Source organism: Diorhabda sublineata, chromosome 4, assembly GCF_026230105.1.
Source record: "Diorhabda sublineata isolate icDioSubl1.1 chromosome 4, icDioSubl1.1, whole genome shotgun sequence".
Classification (NCBI taxonomy): domain Eukaryota; kingdom Metazoa; phylum Arthropoda; class Insecta; order Coleoptera; family Chrysomelidae; genus Diorhabda; species Diorhabda sublineata.
In genome coordinates this window covers 10,682,461-10,708,647 of record NC_079477.1, presented here as the reverse complement: position 1 = coordinate 10,708,647, position 26,187 = coordinate 10,682,461, and the positions used below count along the sequence as shown (strand labels likewise).

Below are 26,187 nucleotides of genomic sequence, written 5' to 3'. Positions count from 1 at the left end.
TTTGTTTATAATTTTATCCATGAAGAGATTAAACAAGAAGGGACTTAGACTGTCACCCTGTCTAATTCCTCCCGTTGTTGGGATAATTTCAGTGAATTGATCTCCTACCTTGACCTTTGTTACGTTATTGTTATTTAGGTTATAGATTATCCATCAATATATGCAAAATGTCTCCCAACAGCACCCTATCAAACGCATTTGTTAGGTCAATGCAGATATACGCTGGCATATTGTACTCTGTAGCCTATTCTTTTATTTGTTTTATTTTGAACACTGCGTCTGTTATTGACCGTCCCTTTGTAAAGCCCTATTGTTCTTCAGCATTCTTAATTTGTGTTTCCAGTTTGTCCTTGAGAATACTCGTGAAAATTTTTATTACCGTATTCAAAAGAGTTATTCCTCTATAGTTTTCTGGGCAGGTTTTTAGTCCTTTCTTGAATACAGGTATGGGGTGATGCTGTTATGCCATTCGTCTGGTGCTTCCGTTTTGTTTAAGATTTTGTCAAATAGTTGCGGTAGTTTCCTTGCAAGTTCGGGGCCTCCATATTTTAAAAGCTCGTTTGGGATACCGTCCGGTCCGGGTGATTTTCTGTTTTTCATTTTCTTGAGTTTTGCTTCCACCTCTTCATCAGCGACCGTACCACTTATATCTGTTCTGTATTCGTTTATATTCGGCCTTTCCTCAGCATCGTTCTTGATAATGCTGTTGCCATATCTCTATTGGTGCTCCTTTGATCTGCACGAACTCGTTAACTGTTCCGAAGCATTTTCCACACTTTCCTTTGGGCGCCATTCATTTCGTGGTCGAAAATAAATATGGAGATTAATTCTACTAACAAAAAAAATCAGTTTATACCAGAATAAATAATTCTGATATTCCGTATGCATTCTCTCCAAATTATTTGTGCATAATTTTGGATGCGACACTACGCCGAGAAGTCTATGTCAAAAATAAGCGTGAAGGGCAAATTTAGAAAAATATATTGGCTACTTGGAAGAAAATCTACCTTGTCAATATGAAGCAAAATTGTTATAATCAGTTTTGGAGGTGCACCAGTAAAAGTAAATTACTTATTATACAAAATATGAGTGTTAAAGAATTTAGTCGACGCTCCTTAGTACTGCAGAAATAGTAACATCCATCGCTAATTGAAATGTGAGAACTATTTAATAGATTATTATCATATTTTCAAGAAGTGATAACAGAGACTTCAGCAACACGAGAATATTGAGGCTGTCCAACTTTTAGACACCAATGATTTAGTGAGAAGAATCATAATAAAGAAACCCTTCGAGTGAAAATAAAAAACAGGGTTTATTGAAGAAGAATATAAGAACCTAAAGTATACTGTAGTTATTCAGGTCTCTTGTATTAATTTAGGCTAGACAATGATTACCCATTGATTAACTTATTAGATCAGATTATAATACCAATAAATCTGATAGAAGGACATTTCATTGAAAAAAATCCTTTAGCTCTTCCCGTTCGCGCACATTTAATTCTCTAGTTGTTCTGGTCGACTTATATTTCTCCATAATCTTCCAGAGAGGGTCGATAGTATTACTTCTGTTTTTGCTATAACAATAGAATAAAACACAGAAATAGAAGGAATCCTTTCAAAAGACAGGAAGTGATTTTTGAGTTTAACTAAGAACTGATCCCTCTTATTAAAAATATTGCTTGAAATGTGGAAACGCCGTTTGAATGAGCGATCGGCCATTAAATTGTCAAATTACCGGGCTTAATCTCTTCATGCTCTTTTTATTTCATAATTCAAAGAACACGCTAACTCAAATATATAAATAAACTGTCGAGTAATCACCATCTTGCCCTTAATGTTTTATATAGAAACACGAAAATTGTAAATTGCCATTCACAAGACGTTTCTCGGTAATAACGGCAATTTTGTATATCTCCTGTAATCTTCTAGCTCATTTATTTCGACTTTTGTTGCTATAAACATAAAACAGCAACAGTATAAAACGATAACGAATTTTCAGTTTGCTTCATAGATAAATGTAGCAGCTACTATTTGAAATAAAATAATTGACCACAAAGAATAATATCACATAAGGTTTACAAAAACAGTTGATCTTTTTAAAAATAAACTAAAAATTTGAAATGAGATGCTGATTCAAAATAAAACAATTTCTTGATATTTTTCAATTAGCATGTTGTAAATTGAAAACTCCTTAATCCATTCGTTTTCTCTTTGATTTTTAAAATACCACGGTAGCAGCGACGACATTTCTAATGAAAATTTATTCACGAATACCATTGAAAGTCGAGATACCATTCAAGTTTCTAATCTTCTGTAACAAAAACATTAAAAAAACAAACAACGGCTTTAACAAAGCTGTAGAACAACATTTTCATTATGTTTTGAGGACGATACTTTAATTTCAACTGAAATGCTAATTCAATCGACTACTTGAGTTTAAAACAGAATTTTCATGAACTTCTTTTCCATCGAAAACAAAACAAAAGAGCCTTTAGATCACAATAAGTTATACAGCTGGAACGTTATTCAATGTTACATGAAAAATGAAACTAATTAACTGATTGGAATATATACCAATCAAAGAAAACATGAAATAAATCTTGAATGTTGATTATTTCGTCAGGTAACTGAGGTTATTAATATGATTCTTGATATTGCACAGAAAACCTTTCAGAATTAGGTGACATTATTCTGAGATCTGATACATACCTGAATAAATTGTTTCGTTAATAATTTTTTTTCTCTATTATTTATGCTATGCGAAAAAATGAAGTCACCCTGCTATAGGTTCCAAAATCGATCAGAGTAGATGGAAATGAAATAGCAGACAAACTTGCTAAAGTGGAGGTCTATGAACCCTTTGTAGGACCCTTTTATGGAATCTACTATAGGATAAACGAGAAAACACCGAAATAATCCAAAGGGGTTGAAACCTAACCTAACCTAAGTGAGAACATTGACACTTCATTGGAAACTTGGATTTGATTCTACTAAGTGGAGAATTAAACCTCCATATACATATGTCTCGAAGTGTGACCGACACTAGAAATCTAGAGCTAGGTTAATAGATTAAATTTAAACACAGGGGATGCTCCATGTGCCACAGAAAGAAAAAGAGACATAAAAGTTCCTTTTGGTTGCAGTCTATTGACATGCTGCACAATGGTTTTTTTGGGATTGTGGTTATGAAATACCGAAGTTCCAATTCTGTAATATTTTCAGAATAGATTCATCATTGGAGACAGAGAATATCATTAAAATGTAATGTAATATATTTGTATGAATAAAAATATTGAAAAATCGAACTACCACAATTTTTTTTATATAATCGAGATTGAGGAGGGTTGATACATTTTTTAATGGACCAAAAAATACTTGAGAGCCCTGAACAATTCACATAGAAGAATTGTATATATCAAAAATAAGTACTCATCTAGTTTCCATGACGAGCCATTGAAAATAATCAGCCTTAAATATATTTTTAACTACTCGTTCTTTCTGTATGAAGTATAAAATATTCTATATTAAGAAGGGATGATACACCATGTAACGGATCCTTGATACAACAACCGAACTAAGGTTTGCATTTAATAACTTTTCAAATATTTAATTTCTAATGGAACACACTTATAATTTCACTTCAACTAAAAACTGTCTTCACCAGAAGAAAATTATTAGAAACCGCAAACATACCTGCTTCTCAAAGAATAGACGTAAGTATTTGAAAACAGACCAATTCATACTTCCATACTTACTTAAATCTGAAGCAAACGATCAGTATCTGCTACCTCAAGTGGATGCACCTACCAAAACTTGGTGACTGTAATCTGGTAACATCTTCATCATTGAGTGGTCGGCCACATAAAAAAAAACGATGTGATTTTCAAGTTTTTTTCGTGTCACGAACCGAATATACTCGATCTACAAGTTCTAAACATTGACCGACATAATAAGTCAGGGCGCGTTTTTGGTCGTAAATTTGTTCATCACATAGGCTTCAACGCTCATCACGCTGTTTAAAAATTGCTCTTTCCACGTATTTTCAAATAACTCTTCAATATTTATCTACTACTTTACATGGTCTATCGGCTCTATTTTTCTTCAAACATAATTCACCAGCACTGTATTTATTGAAGGCTTCTTTCACAAGAGAGGCTCTGGTGTTCGAAGTGATGAATTACTATTTCTTCTCAGGAATCTCAAAAGCCACATGGTGTTTCGTTCTTTCCATAATTTGACGAATTATGATTTTTAGTCCTCATTCATGCTGTGTTTGGCGAATATACTGCTAGCTAATTTCCCTTGGCTTGAATTTCATCTTATCTCATTTTCCTCTGTATTCAAATACTACCGTCATTTTGTCCACATTGTATTTGATTACGGTACTTAGATCGTATCCATGTATAACTGACATGACCAATGCTTTCATCCTATATGGGAAGTTTGGTTTTTTATCATTCCTGCTTTTCCACGTTAATGGCTTTGTGAATAAAAAAATTTCATACCATGGATGTTTTATGAGGGATGTATGATACACGTTCAACCATCCCATATGGAAAGTGTATCAAGCTTCTCACACATATCTGAACTTTAAAATGTCATAAACATAAAAAAACATAGCCTCACTCAATATCATCAATTATAGACAAGTCTGAAGAGTGGATTTACATAATATTTTTGATGCTTCAAGTTCTAAACACTTGCTTGTTTAAATCACACAAATTTTGTTTCAAAAACTAGCTATACTATATTTTTTATCGAAATCACTGATATTATTCTAATAAAAACAACTTTTCAAATGTAAGTGGTATCTAGACTCCAGAATATCATCCTACCTCAGTCTTCTCTGCAATGTTCTATCTTTACGTTACATTTTGACCATATTCACAGTTCTTAATTATGAATTCACAAGTATTGAAAAGTGAATTTTGGTATTTTACTGCCTCAACCCTAGAATAATTACCATTATTACCAAAAACTTCCTTTAAATTGACATTCTGAATTATATATACTTACTACTACTTACTACTTCAATAATTGATTTTATTTCATGTAGAATACGTCAATTTTTCTCTATCCGGGATGAAAAGCTCACTTTTCGTCCATGGTATGCAGGCCTATTCTCTCCCGAAAAGAACTTTCTTTTGCTCCCGGTATCGTAGCAATGACTTGTTTATCGAAATGTTTGCTCTACACGACATTTAGTGTTTATTGGCGCGTGATAATACAGAATTGAAATTAAAAAAAAAGAATTTATACGAACTTTTCATCTCGGCGAGAGAAAAAAATAGTATACGCACCAAGAGAGAAAAGTAGAGCATCGCCCTACTTTTCTCTAAGTAATGTACTAATTAAACCGTGGGTTTAATATCCATTACGTGGGAATGGATATTTGCAAACAAAAAAATAGATACATTTCCTCAATTCTCTTTGATGGATAATAAAATTTATCACCACATCGAAATTTATAGTCTTCTATCGTATTGATTTCTATAACTATAATATTATAACACAAAATTGACAAATATTGACAAAATAATATTTAAAAATGCTTCAATATATTCTGAGGTATTGTCAGTTTTAATAACGACATTCAGATAACAATGAAGTCAAAAATTTGTATCATTCAGATGACATCTTGTTCTGTTATTCAACTCAAATGATTAAGAAATCTCATTTCCTTCGCAGTTTGTCAAAATTACTAACTAGCAAAAATCGTCTGTTTTGTCTTGTAATGAAAGGTATTATTGAGTTTTTCTTTCTTCTAAATTTACAAACAAAAACGATATCATAATAGCGACAGTCCAATTTCATTTTATTGGACATAAAAACATTTTGGTTGATATTTTCTTGAAAAAGAAATGAATGTAGAGTTTTTTGCGCTTGTCGAAAACATCCCATTCTCCCTAATAAAATTGGTTTTTCGTTTACACGTGCAACAATAAAAAATGACATAGGTTTGAAACGAATTATTTGTGAATATTAAGAGCGGGACAAGTTTTTTAGTGAATATTTCAGTTTGACATACAACCTCAAATATTATTAACCCGCTCATACAAGGGTTGTATGGAAAGTTGCCTATATTACAATTAAAGGAGACATTTTTTCCCATAAAAGCCTCTATACTTAGTCCAGCCAGCTCTATAATCCTTTTACCCTTTCCAAGTAATAGTTGCCGATTTTCTTATTAAAATAGGTGTTACGTATATAATTTCTCTTTTGCAAGTAAAAAAAATAGTAACAATCGCTAGGGACTGTTGAGATCTGTTGAGAGGACAAACAATTCGAAGACAATTCAAGAATTTAGGTATGGATATCACAGAAAGGTGAGAAGGGGAGTTCTACTGGAAAGCATTTTTTTATCAAATGCTGTCGCTCTTTACATTTTTTTCCTAATTTTTATCAATTTTTCCTAATTTATTATGCGAAATCCCATTCTGTTATTATTTTATATTTTTGATAGTCGGTAGATAATCAAAAAGCCTGCTTCTATACCAAAGCAAACTCAACGTGAGAAATTCTCAACACCTCAAATAAAGGTAGAGTTGGATAGATGGAATAATTCTAATGTAAAAAGCCTGAGGTGCTTGATATCCATTAATATAGATATTTTTCGTTCATAGATAAAACTACAGTCAATTTGAAATTATCCTAGAAAGCTCCCTATGCTTTTATACATTGAAATAATATTCTTTAACAATCCATTTTTCATATTAAAAGAGTTAAAATAACGATTTTGTACTTTTTAGTTCCATTTACTATCAAAATGTAACGATGGTATTTGAAAAGTTGTAATGATCAACAATTTTGCTCCTATGCTATTCATATTTATGCATAATTTAATAAATAGAAATGAGATTGACACGTCACGAAAGTTATCATCTTTTTATAACCTTCTTATATACTATTAATTATTCCAGTTTCATCCAATATCACCTATTCTGAAATCTCTTGTTTCAGAACCTATAACGCAAATTCTTGGTAGTCCGGAGCTGTTTATCAACATGGGCTCAACGATCAACTTGACGTGCATCGTACAATACGCCCCCGAACCACCACCGAACATTATCTGGTCTCAGAATTCTGAGGTGATCAATTTCGATTCGCCCAGGGGAGGTATCAGTCTGGTCACGGAAAAAGGATTTATAACGACAAGTCGTTTGCTGATCCAAAAAGCAGGACAAGGCGATTCAGGCCTTTACACATGCACCCCGTCCAACGCGAATACTGCCAGTGTCCGTGTTCATATTCTAAATGGTAAGTTTGTACACTCAGAAACATTTCTTAGTTTGATTGAATACTATTTACATAAAGGTTCAACCTTTGCGATTGATCTACTTTGATTCTCTAATATGTATGACAAAATATATTAACATAGCAAAAGTTTTCCTACATTAGTCAATACTATTGAATAATTATTCTGAAACGGATTTTAATCTAGTATGAACATAGGTACATAGTAAGAAAATATCTCATCAGAAAAATTAAAGCAGAATCATAACAATGACAAAGATCGATTACATTGCATCAGAAATTTTTGTTACATCACCAAATGTTTCATCGTTTGTATGTGACAAGGATTCTTATAAGGAGCAAGAAAATTAACTGGCCTTGATTCAGAATTATATAATATCATTCCTTGATGAATTCCACGTGAACTAGCCCTTTGAAGACAACCAGAAACATCCCTGTGAGTGTTGTATTGGGAAGTACTACTACTAGTGGAAAGTATAGACTGCCTTTGTCGAGTTAGCTCCTATGTAACGTTGGAGCTAAGGATCTAGAGTTATCTATAAATATATAAGTTCAATTCAATTATTTTGAAGATTATCACATTTGGGGAAGTTTAATATATAGTCATTATACTACAATTAAAATAATATTAAGCCATTGATTTAAATCAAAATCTAATGAGTATGATCCGAAATTAGCCTTACAATAGATCGGAGATTCTGAAGTGGAAGCCATGTCAATTCGCATACCAAACAGGCAAATCTACGGAGACTGCATAAGTACAATTGACAACTGGAATTCAGACCGCTCCAATCAACAAAGAAAACATAGTAGGTGCCTCCTTAGCCATAGTAGGCGCCTTTGACAAAACGTAATGAAAGTAGGGCAAGACATCATTTCAATCACTGCAAACAGGGGATGCCCACAAGGGGAAGTCGCGTCCCCTCTTATATGGAGCTCAGTAGTAGACGCAGTCTTATGCGGGCTAACTGAGCTCGGCATACCCTGTCAAGAAAATGCAGCCGACATGTACGCAGAAGGATGCTGTGGGAATAAACTCTGAGACATAGTTCAAAGAGGACTCAACTATACAAAAAGGTGGGGCTAAACGTCAATTCCAACAAAATCTACCTAATTTCCTTCACTAGTAAGAAAAACTCAACCTCAAGCCCATCAAACTAGACAGGCAAATAATCTAGTGGAACACAAAAGCCCTGATGGTGTGCAGAAACATTACAGAGAGGAATTGGTGCTGTAACGCAAAAATTCTATGGTGGATGTACATGGCAATTGTGAGACTCATCATCACATCTAGGGCAGTAGTTTGAGGTACAAGAACTAGTCTGAATACCACGAGGAACAATCTCTCAAAGGTACAAAGATTGGCTTGCTTGTATGCAGGTGGGGCCTTTGAAATATTGCCCAACATAGTATAAGAGAGCGTGGCAAAGAAAACATCAACCCTGGGACGTTGCGTCGAAAAAGTTTAGCTTTGAGAAAAACTTACCTCAATAATAAACTATAAAAACAAATGGGATCAGAACACTATACACGAAATGTACAAAAATGCCATTATATGGTATATGGATGGATCAAAAACAGCAGATGGAACTTGGATAGGAGGCAGCACACCAAACATTTTTCAAGCGGAAATTTATGCAATTGAAAATGTGTTCTATTTAAACCGGTGGTCAGTGGGTAGTTTAAGCTCCAGTTTAACATGAAACGGATGATCCAAACCTAACTTTTTCCAATTGTTTTAGAAACGACTGTTCCTTTGTATTTCTTCACAAGGTTAGCCAAAACCACCACTTAATTTTCAGAGAAATCGCAAGATCTCTTTTGTGTATACAAATTTGTTGAGAAATTCAACTTTAAAACAAATATCGGATATGTTGATTTAATCTGGAGTTAAAACCATAATTTAAACTCTAGTTTAATCTCCAGTTTTGTCTTAGGTTATAAAATTGGCCCTTGACGATTACAAACAACTTTTTCGGTATTATAAATTCAGCAGAAAGAATAATAAATATTGAATGTGATATAAATATTCAGTCAGTCCATTCAAAATAAAAATTTTGATTTTAAAATTGAAAGATAGTTGAATATCTATATATTCAGACAATTGTTGCACGTTGCAATGCAACATATTTATGTTAACACATTTTTTTTATGGATTTGATCAAACTAACATCGCACATCACAATAATTAACAGATCAATATTTGGAATCATGTTTGAGATTTGTCGTCGTATGAACCAAATTTTGGAAAATTCCATTTAGTTGCCAGTAAGATACATTTTACAGAATATGTTACGCCTAAGGAATAAAAGTTTGGCTACACCTGATATTAAGGAACCAAAAACTGATATAATAGGCTTGGACATGTTTTTGTAGAACACAGGCTCATTGTATATTCTATTGTCATGAAGTTATATATCTACAGAAATGAGTGTAATTTTATCCAAATTTTACACGTTTTTTACTTGATTTATTACAGAAGTTCTGGGAGTTCTTAATTGACATATCACATTGTTGCATCAAGAATATTCACAACTTAAAATGTGAACATTTCAACAATGACATAATATTAATATGATTCGATTGAATAAAGCAATTGAATTATTCATTTTAGAAATTTTTGTTCTATTTTACTTTTCAGGTGACACTTAGTTTTGTTTCTCAACCTTTTAAAATGAATTACATAGTATTTGATACCTTTGTGTATTGATTTTGAAAAAAAATTTTATTGGATGAAGTGAAAATTGTAAGTTGTCTAATATTGAGATATATTAGTTCGCAAAAATGTTCAGTGAAGTTAAAAGGCAACGTCAAACTTTGGAAGTCACAAAAGAGGGGACGTAAGTTTGTTCAATTAGAAATGTTGCAAGGTTTTTAACAAAGTATTTTAAATTTAAATACCAGTGTTTCGATTTGTATAGCCTCCTATATTGCTGTCTATGTTAGATTTCATTTTGAAACTTTGTACCTAATGCTTTTCAACGATTATTGATTCAGTTGAAGAATGTTAACCTCAATTCATTACTAGTTCTTGGAAGTTTTGAAAAGTGATGAAGTTGATAAATTAATACTTTTTGAAAGTATGGAAATACACAGAAAACATATAGGAAAATATATAATAAACCAGATTGTTATACAATTTGATTACAGGATGAATTCAAAAATTCAGTCTTTGAATATTATGATTCGACAATTATATATTTTATAGAAGTTTGTCAACAATTTTTCTTTGAACAGATAATTTCTAAGAGAATATTGACACATAATGACATATCTTGTTCACGAAAGTCTCGTTCAAATTAAATCGTAAGAATGTGGGGAATGGCTACTTCACCTATGATATTTGTTCTTACAAACCATTTTGTGCATTTTCTTCTGTTATTATGGCGTACAAGATATTAGAGTTGATCGCAGAAAAAACAATAAATCTGGAACCTACAAAAACGATGGGGAATTGTAATGCCGCATACAAGAGTTTTCTAGAGTTAAGTCATCTTCTCGTAAAAATCAACTCGAGCTCAATTTAACGAGTAGTACTAATCTCATATTATTGGCTTTCTACTCGAAGCTACAAATATTCACAATAACCTAAATATTCACAATAACATCCATCTGAAAAATTAAATTAAACGATAAGAATTCCTAAAAAGCCAGTACAAAAGTTATCGATCGAACAAAATATGAAATTGACGTCACCAGATCATCCAATTTGACAAAAGTTACTCAGAATAGGAATTTTTTAATATTTCATTTGTCTTAACCATGAATTTATTGAATGCCTGGTGCATAAAGAGGAGATATTGAAGATATAGAAGTTTACAACAGTGCTCTTATAGTTAATACACCCGTCACCAAAACGAAAACATCCAGATATTTTCCCATGCCAGGTAAATTTCACGAAACTTGTAGAAAATATCTCTTACTGCGGCCACTTTAGGACACATCTTTTTTATTTTTATATTATCAGAATAATAAATGCGCCATGCAAAAACTGTAAGATCCTGATCCTTACACGAATTATATAGCGGAGCTGTGAAAAACCACCGTTACCAAAAGTTACATCGACAATACAAAAAACAAGTTACAATGAGGATAAAATGGAAAAGTAATTGACAAGATTAAGTCTACCATACAAAATGTCAACAGTTTTTAAAGAACAACTACTTTAAATATGTAGGTAACAGAGAATCCACTCACAACTATAGCTAATAACTATGGTTTCTTTTATCCGAAGAGTAAGGAAATGCCCATCCTCACCATAACTCTCCATATGAAACCGACCGGTGTTTGGGGCTGTTATACACTTCCACTATCTACTAAAACCCTTCCTCTTTAAACTGAATCGTTCCAAGGTTTCCATCCTGGATCCCCTAGATTGACTGTTCTTCGCTCGATTTACAATTACTCTTTAGCTGTTGATTCACGTCGTTTGGTCATTCACTTAATTGTCCCGTTAGATTGTATCTATGTACTTAGCATCGCGTCTCAGTTCTCATATTCATGAGGGAATTTGTAGTATTTCTACATATAAAGAATGTGTGCTCTGTGTTGTCCATAACTTGTTAGTAAGCGAAACATGTGAGGCTGTATACTTTTTCTAAGATCGAAAATACCCATCTAGACAGTTAAGACCAGTGAACGTTCTGTTTCTGAATTTTTCGATGATTCTATCATCATTTTCTGTCCCCTACGTTCAAGGTGTGGCTCCCAAGGTAATTCTTTTGTGCTAGATTTTTTTCTGCGTAGCCTCCTCTCACACCTCTACGTCGATTTTTAATTTGTGACTGACATCAACAGTCTCCTATTAGTAGTAAAGGAATATTTCTCTATATTCGACTGAGCGGCTATGTAACAGCTGATGCTTCATCTGCTGTTTCCCTTATCAACAACTGTAAAATGACAAAAATTAATGATAAACTATGTTTTCTTTTAGCTGGTAATTTTAGATGAAGTATAATACTCTATTCGCGAGTAATGGTTATGACTCATTATAATGAAAGATACCGCTCGCTACGTTAGTGTACCAAATGCACCAATTTATCATTGAATTGGGACATCAAACACTTTTTTCATTTACAGGTGAGCATCCAGCAGCAATGCACCATGGACATGGAACATTGACGAGTTTTTCGCATGTTACCTTTATCTTTAGTCTAGTACTATTACTAATCGTTCGCCCTCCAACGTAGCAGCTTTTTTAAAATTCATAGGTTATTATAGATTTCAAATAAAAAATCTAATGGAGCAATCATCCTTTCAAAATGAAATTTTTATCTTTCCTTGCAGATTTGAATATCCGCTTTAAAGTATTTGCAATCTTCATTACTCCATAATAAATTAAAAGTGGACATAAATTTCAGCATTATCCTACATTCCTATATTTTTTTCTATTCATAAATAAATTGATAACTAATTCTTAATACCATATTTCAAGAAACATAATGGATGTTTGGTTCAAACATTGCCTTTATCCCTTGCTCATGCCATTTTATAAGTAGAGTTATCATCCAGAACACTTTCATTTAAGAATAAATAAGAAAAATGTAGAGGTTTTTTAATAAATATTTTCATGGTTGTAAAGAGATTCTATTACTGAATATGAGAAAGTTAAAAACTCACAAGAAGACAAATCTGGTGGTTAGGGGGAATGTTTAACTTTCATAATGGTTTCTTGAGCTGTATACACCTTGAAAATACTACAATTATACTAGCAATAGAAACTGAGACAATAACTATTTTGCCTGATTTCTCTCTTTCAACCTCATGTTTTGATTCACAGCCATGGTACTGACTCCAAAACTCATCTACATCATAAAATGATGGAAACAATTTTATCGGTTCTAAAACGATCAAACTTTTATGTAACTCAAAACATCAACCAAAATATTACTCATACCATTTAATGAGATGATTGAGTCTTATATTAAATATCTCAAAGTTAATTGACGATCTAGCATGAATATCTCTTCTATTTTAACTATGTTTTCTGGAGTCAATGCACTTTTTTGACATCCTTTACGTTGATTGCCTTCAAGATTTTTAGACTCGACTAATACTCGAAATGCTCATACGGCTCACTAAATGCTCTTGATTGAATCAAAACTCTCGTGATGTATGCAGGGAAAAACATTTTTCGAATCATTTCATTTGCTATAAAATTTAACCCATTCAAATTTAAATAATATCTAGTAATTAATTGAAGAAATATCAATAATTTGGAATTGTCTCAATGAAAATTTACTATCTTGAGGAAATGATTGCTCCTTATACCACACATATTGTGATTTGACACTTTTGTTATACAGGGTGGGCTGTGGTACAATTTATAACGGTAAACTACGATTCACTTTAATATTTCAAACTGTGGTTTTTCGTACATTAATATTCAACAACTGCGCTACATACCATCCTGAATTTTGTATTGGTCCAGAATTTTTATATAATTGTATTCGAAAACACGTTGTGGTAAAAACATTTAACAAAATCTGGAAACTCTAACCATTACTTTCATCAATGATCTTATTCATAATCCCAGTTCAACTTTCTAATCAAATGGATTACAAAAGTAAATTAATTGTCTGGGTATATAGGGTTAGGATAAAGTAATGTAAACTACTTCAATTATGAGTCTCAGATTCTGTTTAATGCAATTCCCGTGATTAATTGTATATATTCAAGCATTTATACAAACTAACATGTATTTGCTTTCATACTAATTACATATCATTGCTTTTTAAATACCTGTCCAATTATTTAATTATGTAACAAATTTACTTACGATAAGAAGGTTTAAAATAATTGAGATATAGCCATTCACTCCACGGATATTAAAATCAATAATCAAATTTCCTTTAATTTTATCTGGGACAACTATAATCATTTCTATTTGAAATCCATTTTTCATTCGATATGTATTGGGGCGTTGGTATGAAAGCAAATAAAAAGTATCTCAAATTTTTGGGACCACTAAAGGGTAAAACGTTACATATTACTTTTATTTCACAAACTTCCAATTCTTACATGTATAATTTGCGTACAAAGATTTTTTCGCAGCTTTGAAGAACCCAACTTTGCCTATGAATAAAGGGACATTACCAGAATATATTTGAATTCTCGTTAAAGGTAAAGGCTCAACATAATGTTCGGTGAAAAACTATCTGTAGAATACGAATCTTTTTGCCTTTCAACTGTTCAGGTAGCTCAGACTACAAGATGAACAAAGAACTTCATTAACTTTTCTCTCGACAACGCATACCCGAAAATCAATACGTAATGGGTGAATTTAAAATCATTCACTACCTACTTAGTTAAAAGACTATCCTGGTTCCGGAAAAAGGATCTCTCACTTTGAATTTATACACAGAAATGTTAGAGTAAGAGGAATTACGGATAACAAATTTATTGGAAATGTTGAATAGGAAAACTGATGAAGAGGAGGATTATTCCTCTAGGAAGTGTGATTTATAATCCAACGGCTTTGTAACGGGGAGAGGTAGGAATCATTTTCATTAAAGCAGTCTTGAACATTGTAGATACATGGATGAAGCGAAATAAATTAATTACACTAGTCAATTGGCTACCAACATCATTAGAAATATTTATGCGTTACCGCATGCGAACTAACTAATAATTTATTATATAGGGCGTCCAGAAACTCACTTGCCAAACGCAAACGTGACACAGTAATGAGTAAAACTAATAGGTTTGTTTATTTATCTAATTTATTCGAAAGGAACTTTGGCGCTTCTTACCTTGTTTGCATCAAAACAATTATTTTTCTCTACATTCACAATCATTTTCGTATGTGGTTATATATTTCTACAAAATAATCATAATAAATAAATACACACTAGAATAGGGGGAAATGGAAGAGTAGATGTATTAGAAAAAAATGCATACAATAACAAGCAGTTAGTAAAGATAACTATATAGTACATGCCAATTTCTAAGCAATTTTTAAGGAGGAAATCCATAAACGACAATAGCAAATCAAAACCAACACGAACCTCACGAAAGCGTTAAGAATTATCACGACTATAACTCCAACAATATAAGTAGAAGTTAACAAGTGATCCTCTTCCGTATAAGAATAAGACATACTCATATCACACATGTCTACCTACTACGGTAAATCACAAACCAATGTGCAGGATGTCTAACTGTGAAACACCTCTTATTTAATTGTTCAGAATATGACCTGGAACGAAAAATGAACCAACTACTACATTCACCAGAAAAGCTACTTCAAGTAGACCCAAAGAAACTCATGAACTACCTGAAAGACTGCAAACTTGCTAACATCCCTGCGTGGTTGATGCCTAGAAAAATCTTCTTGTTATTAAAGTGAATAGTTTAAGAATCACTAAATGTATGTGTCCTTACATTCATTAACAGAATTGTTTAATAATTTATTGTAAAATTACAAATCTTTGAGAAATTGAATTGGGTAAGTAATTTGTTCCGAATTATTGAGGATATTGTGATGAAGTTCAAACTAAAACTGTTGTCTTTGACATATTTATGACATTCTGTCAGTACTTGGTTGGAGGTGTTAGTGAAAAGAAGTACCGTTATTCCAATTCTGTTGACATGGTACTATGGTTTTTCTTGAAAGCAAGATTTTAAATACTTATAAATAGTTATTGTTTAGCTAATGATATACGTTGAAGCAGTTTTCATGAGTTGTTTTGATACTTGGTTACCTACATATTGTTTGTTATGGGATAAGTTATTAAGAGTCATTGAATCTGTCCATATTATAACATGCTCCCAAGAAGGCCAAAAGAAATTAATTGCCTGTAGCATAATAAATAGTTCGCCAATGTAAATGTCGCAGGCTGGTGGAAATATAAATGAAATTATTAGAATTAGTAACGTTGTACAACGCAGTATAGCTACAACGATTTAAAGGTTTTTTAGAGCCATTTTTTGTAGCTTAGGATAGGGATGTATTAAATTTAGGAGGGCTGATAGTTCATGATGGAGTAGAGAAAAAAATGGAAAAAGGTATGACTTGTATTATTAGGTTGATATGAATTGTTAGAGATTGATTTAGAGGTTAAGATACAAGGCAACATAAGAAAGAAGGAGCTACTGTGGTCTCATTCAAAGTGGGAGCTCATTAGCTTCACAGTAAAAGCTCTCTATAGAGCTAGATCGAAAAGCATCCAAACAAAGACATAGTGCTGTATTAGCTAGTTTAAAAGGTCAGTATCTGAATAGGCAGCAGCGAAATATATTCATGACAACCGTAATCTAATTTTAACCGAATTAGGGCTTTGTTAGAATTGAGAGTATGAAAAATATATTCTCAAAAGTCAATCCAAAAACGTTGATTTCTTCGAATACATTTTTGAAATCGGAAAAATATCTCCGAATCCGATTTACGAATTTAAACATATCCATTTTTTTAGTATTTACCGCTCTCTCAAAAATCTAACCGAACGATTCATATCCATTTATTAGTCGAGCCATTTTATTGTCAGAAATATGACAGAATCCTGACAAACCGAGCGTCAAGATAATTGATGGATCCAATTTAGGGCGCATAATTACTTTCGAATGAAAGGACGTAATCGCACAGATCCGTTCGAAATTAACTAGAATTAGTTCGGCTATAGATACGTCTCGCCCTTCAGCCCGTTACCGTGTAACAGCAACTTTCAGGATATACACATTTTAGGCCCGTTTGTTCTGATCGGTGTATTCATGTTGTTGTGATTTAAACCTATTCGAATTTCGTTTACGGACCAGCTTAAGGATTGGAGCTTAAATTGAATTACTTCATTAACCTAACCTAACCTATTCCACTACTATAGGTTATACCTATGATATATTGTACAGAATACAATTTTCCCGTGTTTCCGTCAAGGCAGAGCACCAAAAGAGGAGATGCTTGAACGGTTTTCCTTCTCTTTACAATAGTTACCCGTTGTCACTCCCCATTCACGGAGTCTCCGGCTAACCGTAGAATGTCTTCTTGGACTCCTGACTTGAGTGTTCCGTGAACCTCATTATTTCTTTTGTATTATCTTTATGGATTCGTGGCCAAATTGCTCTGGATATCTTGCAATCACTTCTGTGTGACTATATATCCTGATGACTCTGATTCTTATGTCAATAGCATCTTTCACAATTCTATTGGTAATAGCAATGTTACTGTCTCTTCGGAATTATCTCCCCTTATCTCACCCTTAGCTAGCCTATCTTCTTTACTGTTCCCTTCCACTTCATGATGTCCAAGTACCCAGCAGAAGCTTACACCAGTGCTTCGAATCCAGGAGAGTGTCCCGGGAGAGTTCAATACCACTTTTTATTTGACTTTTCTGATGCTACTCATGCTCCCTGACGGTTTGTGCAGATTGTTGCGTATCTGTTCAATTCACTACTCCCCTTAACAGTCTGACAGCTATTGATTTTTATATAATCAGTTTCTTTGAAAATATTCTGGCTCCTGTTCCATATTTTGTTACTTAACCATATGTGAGTATAGAGATTTAATTGTCATTTATGACTGATTTTTCATGTCTTTCTTCTCTTGTAGGAATGTTTATTTTTTCCTCTCCGTTTTTGTATACAATATCCAATTATTACAACTTTTGTTCCGAAGATACCTTCACAAAAAAACTGAGTTACGACCATTATACAGCCTTTTATCAAAAAGGGCATGACACTTGAGATGTATTTCATGTTCTGTTGTTTTGGTGATAGTATGATATTCTCTTATAAGCTTTTCGCAACACTTATATTGCTATATGCTAAAATTTGCAATCAACACATATTTTTATATAATGCAATGGTATAATACAAGGCGATGTCATTCAAACAAAAAATGTTCGTCCCTCTTCGCTTAGTACAGGGAAGTAAGGTCAAAAAATCACATTTTCTGAAGTATCTAATAAATTCCGCTGGAGCTTGCGACGCCGCTTGCAAGTACAGCTTAGAACCGACAGCAATCGACTCTTTAACGCTGATATCTCTTTCAATTCTGTTCCCAAAAGAAAATCTTATACCATATAACATTATAAGTATAATTAAAAATATGTAACCCGTAATTTTATGACATTTTTTTTGATGCGACAGGATTAATACAAATAATAGAATGAATTTGATAACATACGCAAATACAGATGTTTATAAGAAAATTGGTGTTACCTCATTTTGCTCCATCGGAATTTTAAAAGAATTTAAGAAAATTATCGTGGATCGATATGTTTTCCATGAAGGACAAAATATTCCTTATAGGGCAAAGTTAATTATGGTCTTCTACCGTCTATGAACTTAGTGGAAAGGTCGACTGTACTCATCTTACAGATATAAAGTATAAATCGAAGATTGCCTAGGTTTTAGAATAGGATTTCTAGTCGTACAAGTATTTAACTGCATGGTTGACACTATGAGAAAATGTTTTTATGCTTCTAAATGTTCTTGATTTTAGGTCTCTTCTGTTTTAAAATTAGTTTCTTCTATAATTTTTGAAAGACAGATAAAAATTTGACGTTTCGACTTCTTTCAGTCTTTATCAAAATATTTTGATAAAGTCTAAACGTCAACTTTTTCTCTGTTTTTCAAAAATTATGAATGAAACTAATTTTAAAACACAAGAGACCTGAAATCAAGAACATTTAGAAGCATGAACATATCAAAGGTCTAAGAAATAAGAAATTAAAGAGAAGGTTTCTCGTCGTATCTATATGTTTTTGCTCACCGACCTCCATACATCTCAAAATAGAGGCAATATTCTGAACTAAGTTAGCAGATTTTATTGTTCTTTATAAAATATTGACCACAGGGATTTTTTGAAATATAATTGAGGGCGATTTATAACTGCTTATTGAGTCTATATGATGTGAATTTATTTTTCGTGTGAACTATTTATTATTGTTAACTTTTTTCAATGTACCACAACAGAACATTGTTTACAAAATGCAAAGATGAAAGAATATTTAAATGAGTTAAATTGTAATATTGTTCTAAAAAAAGGTGCTATTGTCAATTTTTTTTCACTCCATATATGACTTCAACCGATAGACTTTTAAGTATACATTTCACAAAATCTGCTTTCATTTCATCTGTAAACACAGGGAAACGCTCGTCAGGTTTTGTTTCGTGCTTGGGTGAGAAGACACATCCTAATTAACTCATCCTGTGTCAGATTTTACTCATGATACAGCTCTGTGCCAAATTAATTTTCCCAAACAGAAATAATTCAAATTTCATTTAAAAATGACAGGAATAAGTGAATAGGTACCTTCACTTATCAACAAATACATTTGGTATTTTCAAAATAAACTATTGCATCTTTTGATAAAAATAGATATTTTCTTTTATTCGTATTAAGAGTGTTATCTTTTCAAGAATCGCGACAAGTTTGAACAATATTAGGAATATTGATAATTTTTCTAAAGTTGAGCATGAATGATCGAATATTTGAACCAGAAACAACTTAAAAGTAAACTATCTGCTGATTGTCATTTGCTGATCTACGGATATTATCGTGAAATCTACTGAAAAGTTTTTAATTTGAATTTGTGAATATTTTATCATTCAAGTATTTCAAGTTCAAGTATTAATCCAGGTTTTTTGGGGTAGAACTTGTTGGGTAGAAAATCAAAGCCGTCGCAACACTCTCTTCCAACTTTTGTTAGCCTGAAAATGTAACGTTTATCCTTTGTGAATCATTTTATAAACATATAAGGATAACAGTTATAACACAATATTTGTACATATCAATATGTTAGTAAATAAAATTGTAAGCAACGATTTTCTCTTGTAAATATTGTGGAAATTCTAATTAGTTATAAGATTGATTAAATATTTTGTACATATTTGGAAATAGATGTATTAGTGTCAAATAAAATAAGATACAAATTTATTGATTATTTCAATTGTTTACACTGTTACTTTTCAGTCTAAAAATTATTTGATATCCTCCAAAGTATCGACCTTGGCTAGCAATACACTTATCAAAACAAAAAATCCTTAAGGACAAAGATCGTCTGAAGAGTTTCCTACTTCTATCTGACGATGTTAGCACTAATTATAAAGGTATGATATCACTCATAAACTCATAAACAAGGCAACATTACTTATAAATACAGCGTTTCTAACATTCTATTATTGTTACAGTATCAGAAACTAACAAAAATGCAAAAAATAACGTTCAAAATTTAAAGAAATGTTAATTAGATTTTGGTTGCTATTAAATTTGCTTGGCATAGATTTTAAGTACACAATTTGTGTTTAAATTAACATTTTTAAATTAGTATATTAAAACTTGAGTATTAAGCTATCAGTGAATATTTGTTATCAAAAGTTAATTCGTCTCCGCAACTGAAAGAGGAGTTGGACACTGTGTACGGGAATGCACCATCATTTACCGCCGTAATATATAGGGCAGCTGAATTCAAACTTGGCTGTGTCAGATTTAATAACGACGAGAGTTAATAGAGACATTGAAGAGAATAGCGGCATATCAAAAGAGCGCTTTTGCCAAGATGTAACTTTGGGCCAAAAGCGCATTGCAATTAATATTTCCAAAGTCCTCATGGATGCGGCTTAAGCAAAATGAGTCTGTTTTTTTGTATCGATTCTTAACTGTAGATAAAACCTGAATCCGCTACTATATGGAAGTACAAAAAAGGTTTGATGAAACACCTGATGATGATAATAATAATCACGATCTTATAGGAAACTTCAATTCTCAAATTATAAAGTCGCAATTACAATGTTAAAAAATTTAATTATTGATTTGCCGTTTAAATATACCATTTCTATTAGTTGAGCTGAATTTCTGTGACAAGTACTTTAAATCTTGACGTCAACTGACAGAGACGTTCGAAACTAACCTCTACTTGTCACGAATTGATTATTATAATTTGAATAAATCAAAAATTTCCAGTATTGTGTACCAAAATGTTACAAAACAGCAATTATGGGAAAGAACCTCCCACCTAAAGACTCCGATGAATTTGTTTTATCTCAAAAAGGTTATAAACTTTTTAAAAAACTTGGTGAGGGTTCGTACGCCCCTGTCTATTTAACTGAATACACAGGCTCAAGAAAAAGCGATGAACCTAGAAAATTAGCATGTAAAGTAATAGATATGAAGAAAGCTCCAAAAGATTTTGTCAAGAAATTCTTACCACGAGAACTTGAAGTACTGGCTCTAATCAATCATCCGCACATAATTCACGTTCAAAGCATATTCCAGAGGAAACAGAAATATTTTATATTTATGAGTATAGCCGAAAAAGGCGACCTCCTAGATTATTTACTTAAAAACGGACACACTCAGGAAAATAGAGCAAGAGTATGGTTTAGACAAATAACTCTAGCTGTACAATATCTACATGAACTAGGAATAGTACATAGAGATTTAAAATGCGAAAATTGTCTAATATCCGCCAATAATAATTTAAAATTAGCTGATTTTGGTTTCGCGAGATTTGCAATAAATTCCGAAGGACAAAATGTCACTAGCTCAACATACTGTGGATCACTTAACTACGCAGCACCAGAAGTATTAAGGGGCAGCCCTTATTTCCCTAAATCTTCAGATTGTTGGTCTCTAGGTGTAATTTTATATGCCATGCTAAATAAATCAATGCCATTTGAAGATAAAAACGTCAGAAATCTCATCAATCAACAAATGCAGCGGAGGTGGAAGTTTCGAAGCAAAGTTTCAGATTCGCTTAGCGACGAGGTTAAAAACGTAACTAGAAGACTTTTGGATCCAGATCCTAATACCCGTTGGAAAATACCTCAAATTATTGAGTCCGATTGGATAAGAATGGATCCGAGATTAATAGAACTAACCCCAGACGAACAAAAGTGTCTCGAACAGGCCAGAATAGAGAACGCTAAGTATATTGAGAAATTAAAAAAGTCTACAGACATTAATTTATCTGAAGATGCAAATGCAACTGGTGCGCTAAAAATTATAAAACCTACTGGGTTAGATATAAACAATAAAATAGACCTTATGAAGTCTCAAAAGTTTCCAATTGAACAAGATTTATCTTTTACTGACAAATTATTTGACCCAGAAATGGAAAAGCGACGAGAATTCAACAGAAGGGCGAGAAAATAGATTTAAAAATGATGATGTGTAAAAATATTGTATTAATTAATGAAACGACATTGTGAAGTTTAGAACCCTATACCTATTAATGTTCCAGTTATAAATAGTTCCGTGATTAAATAACTATCACAACTAAATAATTGAATATTTATTTGGATCATACTAATTCACTACATTCTTTTCTTTAATGTGTGAAGGAACTTGTAATTTCATGGCACAATTTTGAGGTAATTAAACACGGCACAAACATAAACTTTCAAGGTTTGATGATTTCACACTCAATATATATTGTATATTTATAATAAATTTTAGTTAGATACTTTTGTTATCAACTAAGTTTGATTAATTTTCTTTTCAATTTGAAAAAATTATTTCAGAATATACAATAATAGCTTACACTGAAGCTTTCCCATGACCGACTGAGCCGGACTATCAAACATACTGTCTGATTCGCTTCAAAATCAAATATTATTGGGTAGTTACTAATAAATTTGAATTCAATTTATATTAGAACAAGCAAGTAGAAAAAACATTGGAGGTACTGATCCATTTGAGGTATTTTAGCTAGAAGGAAGGTGTCAGTAACTAAGTAAACTGATTCGTTTTATAAAAAACATCGAATTAAATCCAATTAAGTTGTATGTAATTGCATACTTATCATTATAAATTTTTCAATGATATGAAAGGCGAATTTATCTAAATGGAGTATAAATAGAGTATAGAATATTTAGAAAATTAATTTTTGTTCAACTGTCAAAAAACTTTCATCGTAGAAGAATTCTTCTTTCATTACCAAAATAATAATTCACACAATAAACATGAAATATCACTTTTTGAAAGATTTATCAATTAATTATTGATCATGATAATTCTTAGTACAGTTTGAACAGTTACTTTCAACATAACTAACTAACCAACAATACTAACCAACATAAATTCCTGAAGATGTTCCATGTTGTTCCAGTTGACTTCACAATTATGTCAGATATTTTAATTTGTTTTGAAGAAGATGAAAAAATTCAATATTTTGTTAAGGTCGCTTGACATGGTGCATGCACTTTCTGGCAATTTCAAAATATTGCATAGATGAATATTGCACGTTGCTTGACATTAGTCTCTTGCCATTGCATCATGGCCGCCACTAACAAAATAAATACCTTACCTAAAATTTGCTTCAATATTTTGTAAGCAGCTTAAAAAATGATGATAACAATTCTAAGTAAGTAAGTAACGAAGTGAAATAGTGGATCACTGTCAATAACTATATCTACTGCTACCTTGGTTTTGGAGCCTGATAGATTCGGGGGTATTATCTTTTTTCGCTAGGTAAACGGTGCGTGGGCGAGGGGAGTCTAGCGTGGTTGGATTGTTGTACTCGTGGTGTTTTAGTAGCCATTAGTCACTTCGACGGAAAGCGTCTCGTTTTTGTGTTCGTACGTTTTGCGAGAACGGTCGCTCATACGTCTCGAAAAAAAGACGTTCAGAATATGGATTAAGACACATAAAGCTCCGAGTGCAAATTTAATGGAAATATGGGTTAAGCGTTTTGAAGAGACCGGTTCCATGATTAAACCACCAACAAAAGGTCATCCAAGAACGTCTAGGATCACAAAAAATATTGATAGGGTGAAGGAGAAAATCCGCATGTGTCACTCGGAAGCGATCGGCGGCTTTAAACTTGTCGCGACGAAATTTACAGCGAATTTTCTAGTTGGATTTTAAACTGCATTCTTATAAGCTCCAGTTAACACGGGAATTAAAAGATACCGACTTTGGAGCAAGGTTGGCATTTGCTGAAGAAATGCTTAGTCGATTTTCCATCTTTGTTAACATCCTTTTTTCAGATGAGGCTCATTGTCATTTACATGAGCTCGTAAATCGACAAAATTGTCGTTATCGAACAAAATACAAAAACGAAACATCAAAAACCACTGCATAGACCGAAAATAACTGTATGGGCAGCAATTTCAAACAAAGGAATTATTGGCCCAATCTTCTTTAAGATTCACGAGGACGAAATATCACCGTCAACACAGACCACTATGTTGCGATGTTAGAGAAATATTTGACTCCAGAACTTGCGAGATCAAGAATAGCGAATATGAGAATTTGGTTCCAACAAGACGAAGCGACCTGTCACCTTTCAAAAAGAGGTGATATCCCTTGGCCCCCTCGTAGTTCTGACTTGACGCCTCTCGATTTTTTTGGTCGGATAAACATAAACATAAAGTCAACATGAACAATCCAAGGGACATCAGTCAGCTAAAGGAAAATATCTGCCAGAAAATGGCAGCAATCACCCCAGATTTATTGACAAGAGTTTTCATAAAGCTGCGTTCACGTTTAGAAGAGTGCCGTCTTTCCTAATCATCACATCGTTTATTCCAACAATATCTTATGTATCATATCATCCTATACTTAATAAATGCACGTTCTATTACACCACTCTGGATTTCTTCCTAGAATTGCAGCTTGCATGCAATAGAAATTACACCAAACTGATATTTTGCAAGTGCGAGATCTTGCACGAAACGATTGTATTTTGTAGTTGTATTTTGGATTGCAATAGCTTCTGGAATTTATGAAATAAGCCAGGTAACATTAGATGATATTGAAGATTAGGGAACGTTATTAATTGTGAATCTTAAGGAAATAAAAAATGATGTAAATAGAAGATTAGTAGTTACTGCAAAATATCTTCCAGCTGCAGCAAAGAATCACTGCCTATTTTATGCATATCACAATGAAATATGAATCAGTCAGGCTGTAGGTAAAAACCAGTTTTCTAAGGTTCCCGAAACTTATTTCGAAGATATTTGCTACACTTTTAATTAAATCTGGGGGAGACTTGATGACACGGAAGAAGCATGGCGATTGGAAGTCATCAACGGTCACTGAAGAGTATGATGTCGAAATACAGTATTTAGAACTCGTGTTAGAGCTGAAATAATATTAGAGTTGCGACCAATCACATCAACGGGAGATGTGATAACAGGAAGAAATATAATTTGACGAGAAGAATATTTGGTTGTTGTACCGAATAGATTAAGGAACGTGTCATTCATTCAATGCACATTTAATAATTGTACTTTTGATATAAAGGAAATGTAAGTTTATTGCAAATGAAATAATATGAGATGAAATATATACCTTCGCTTATGTGTTTATATAATATCCGGGTAAGAAGTACTCATTTTTTGTCAAACGTCACAGGAAAATAACTATTGTATATACTTCAATGTGAGTATTTCAATGAGTTTCAACTATTATAGAGTTCAAAATATGCATTCTTACTATAATTTTAATTTATATTTTTCAAAGAACATCAAACTACATAAAATAGTGCTACTTTTCACTTACTATTGCATCAATATTAAGTATATCAGTTCTTAAAGCAACTCAATAAATGACTTGAGCTAGAACAGATACTTTCATTTTTCAGCATTAATAATCAATTTCCAAATTTATTCAACAGCATTTTAATCATACAAACAAAAATTTGTTTGTTTCAATATTTGTTTGATTCCAAAAACATTATGAACGAAAATGTGAAAACTTATTTGAAATATCCTATTTCGTGCAAATAAATTGTTTTTGACAATATTTAGATCGAGTGTATCTAAAGTTTTGTGTGAATATTTGGAGAATTTTCGTCAATTACATAAAAATAAATTCACTTTTTCTTAATGATCACTACAAATTAGTGACATGAAAAGGCTAACTTATGACAAAGAACCATTAATTTCCAACAGTATCTCTTGAAAAGATATTTGCTGCGTTTTTTCCTTTACCGTGAACGAATCAGATCCGCCTATTTTGCGGGACAAAGGAATTAAAAAGATTTCTGAA

At 32.5% G+C, this 26,187-nt stretch overlaps 2 protein-coding genes across 2 annotated transcripts in view; both read left to right on the top strand.

The window, feature by feature from the left end:
* The window catches only part of LOC130442637 (zwei Ig domain protein zig-8), a 341,112-nt gene extending 328,625 nt beyond the window's left edge, over positions 1-12,487 (top strand). Inside the window, exons 4-5 of the mRNA XM_056776932.1 lie at positions 6,963-7,259; positions 12,336-12,487. Of these exons, the coding sequence (XP_056632910.1) occupies positions 6,963-7,259; positions 12,336-12,445 (407 nt within the window). The 3' untranslated portion in view covers positions 12,446-12,487. The remainder of the gene's footprint in view (positions 1-6,962; positions 7,260-12,335) is intronic.
* An 8,702-nt stretch (positions 12,488-21,189) lies between these two features.
* On the top strand, positions 21,190-22,347 carry LOC130442995 (testis-specific serine/threonine-protein kinase 1-like). Its single transcript, XM_056777426.1, has one exon. It carries the CDS (start codon positions 21,190-21,192, stop codon positions 22,345-22,347), a length of 1,158 nt encoding a protein of 385 aa, XP_056633404.1.
* Positions 22,348-26,187: the final 3,840 nt, after the last annotated feature.